The sequence below is a fragment of the Sinocyclocheilus anshuiensis genome, unplaced genomic scaffold (genome assembly GCF_001515605.1).
Source record: "Sinocyclocheilus anshuiensis isolate Anshui unplaced genomic scaffold, SAMN03320099.WGS_v1.1 scaffold267, whole genome shotgun sequence".
Taxonomy (NCBI): domain Eukaryota; kingdom Metazoa; phylum Chordata; class Actinopteri; order Cypriniformes; family Cyprinidae; genus Sinocyclocheilus; species Sinocyclocheilus anshuiensis.
This window is the reverse complement of record NW_015552637.1, coordinates 1,983,340-1,984,814: the sequence shown is the minus strand read 5'-3', so window position 1 is coordinate 1,984,814 and position 1,475 is coordinate 1,983,340. Positions and strand designations below refer to the sequence as shown.

At 41.7% G+C, this 1,475-nt stretch overlaps 1 protein-coding gene across 1 annotated transcript in view; it reads left to right on the top strand.

The window, feature by feature from the left end:
• LOC107666799 (beta-1,4-galactosyltransferase 3) overlaps positions 1–1,475 on the top strand; it is a 56,522-nt gene that overhangs the window by 47,602 nt on the left and 7,445 nt on the right. The window contains exon 2 of the mRNA XM_016458242.1: positions 155–1,222. Within this exon, the coding sequence (XP_016313728.1) occupies positions 964–1,222 (259 nt within the window). The 5' untranslated portion in view covers positions 155–963. The remainder of the gene's footprint in view (positions 1–154; positions 1,223–1,475) is intronic.

Sequence of the window (1,475 nt, the reverse complement as noted above, 5' to 3'; positions counted from 1 at the left end):
TACATACATACATACATACTATTATTTTTATTTATTTATTTTTTCTTTGTAAACTGAGTGAATTGGTATGGAGTACGGAAGGAAATAAACAAACTTAACATATTGCAAAGCCTCTGTTCTGGGTCACTCCTCACATCTCCTCCTTTGTTTTCAGACACTGACTCCTGTCATTGGACCAGCTGGCGTTGGACGGGGTGTTGGACCCTCCCCCTGCACGAGGACAGAATGAGACAATAGCTGGGGGTGTTGGATATCATCCCTCCCCCCTCCTCTTTGTTTTCCCCTCCTACATATCCAAGAAGCATATCCATACTCACTATCTCACACCAACACACTACAAAACAATACCTTGGACTTCTGTGGCTCCCACTCTTTACTTTGTAGTGACCATGAGACTTTTAGAGGACCGCTGCTGTTGAGAACCTTCTGGGAATAAAACCCATTTCCTTTCAGCCAGTGGACACATCCTTCCAAATCCCACGGCTTTGGTGGAGCTTGATGGAAGCTCAGTAGACCATTGAATCATGAAAACACCAGAGGACCACTGGGAGTTTCCATTTGGAGTTGCATATTAATAGGCTGAAAGACTGCCAGTGAGCAAAGTAAATCTAATTCAACATGCAGCAGTCTTGAACGTCTGTTAGAATAAATGATACCTCTCCTTAGCCTTTTCATCCATCATATCTGAAGTGCCTTGTGTTTCATCAAACTTTTTACATCTCCACATATCTGATCCATCTGCCAATCCTTGAAACAATTGATTTGTGTACATATCCAGCCTTCCATATCTGTTTCATTTGTTTCTTCTCTTTGCATGCAAGTAAAACTTTAAAGTATCTGAGATAAGAGGAATGAGACCATCGTAGAGTCCAGTACCTCAAACTTATCCAACCTAAACACACCAAGACTGTTCATCTGACTCTCAAACGTGGTGCACTGCTTCCACTGAACAGCTCCGTCACCATGTACACGCTGCAGTCCAAATGGCGCTATCTAATCATGTTCTTGGGCGTCCAGTTAGTGGTCATGGCTCTTCTCTCTAGAGAGGGCTACCAGAAAAGAGTGTCATATTTTTTCCGGATTTTCCGTAAGACGGATTCTACGTTGGGACACACAATCGGTGGACGCAACCACACGGATGTTTATGCCAACCTCTCCCTTTTGGGCCCTGCTCTTAATAAAGAGGACATGCCCTACTGCCCCAAGCAGTCTCCTTTGATTGGTGAGTTTGATATCTCGCTCAGAAGTGTGTTATCAAATCTCTGATCTCTCTCACTATTGGGAATATTATATCAGTATGTTAGCCATTACAAACAGTACCTGGGAGTTTTTTCATTTTTTTAAATGAAAGCAAAGGAAAAAGAGCAGTGTGTGTGTATGTATATATTTACATACACACACTTTTATATATATATATATATATATATATGTGTGTGTGTGTGTGTGTGTGTGTGTGATTTGTTTGGACCACCTTT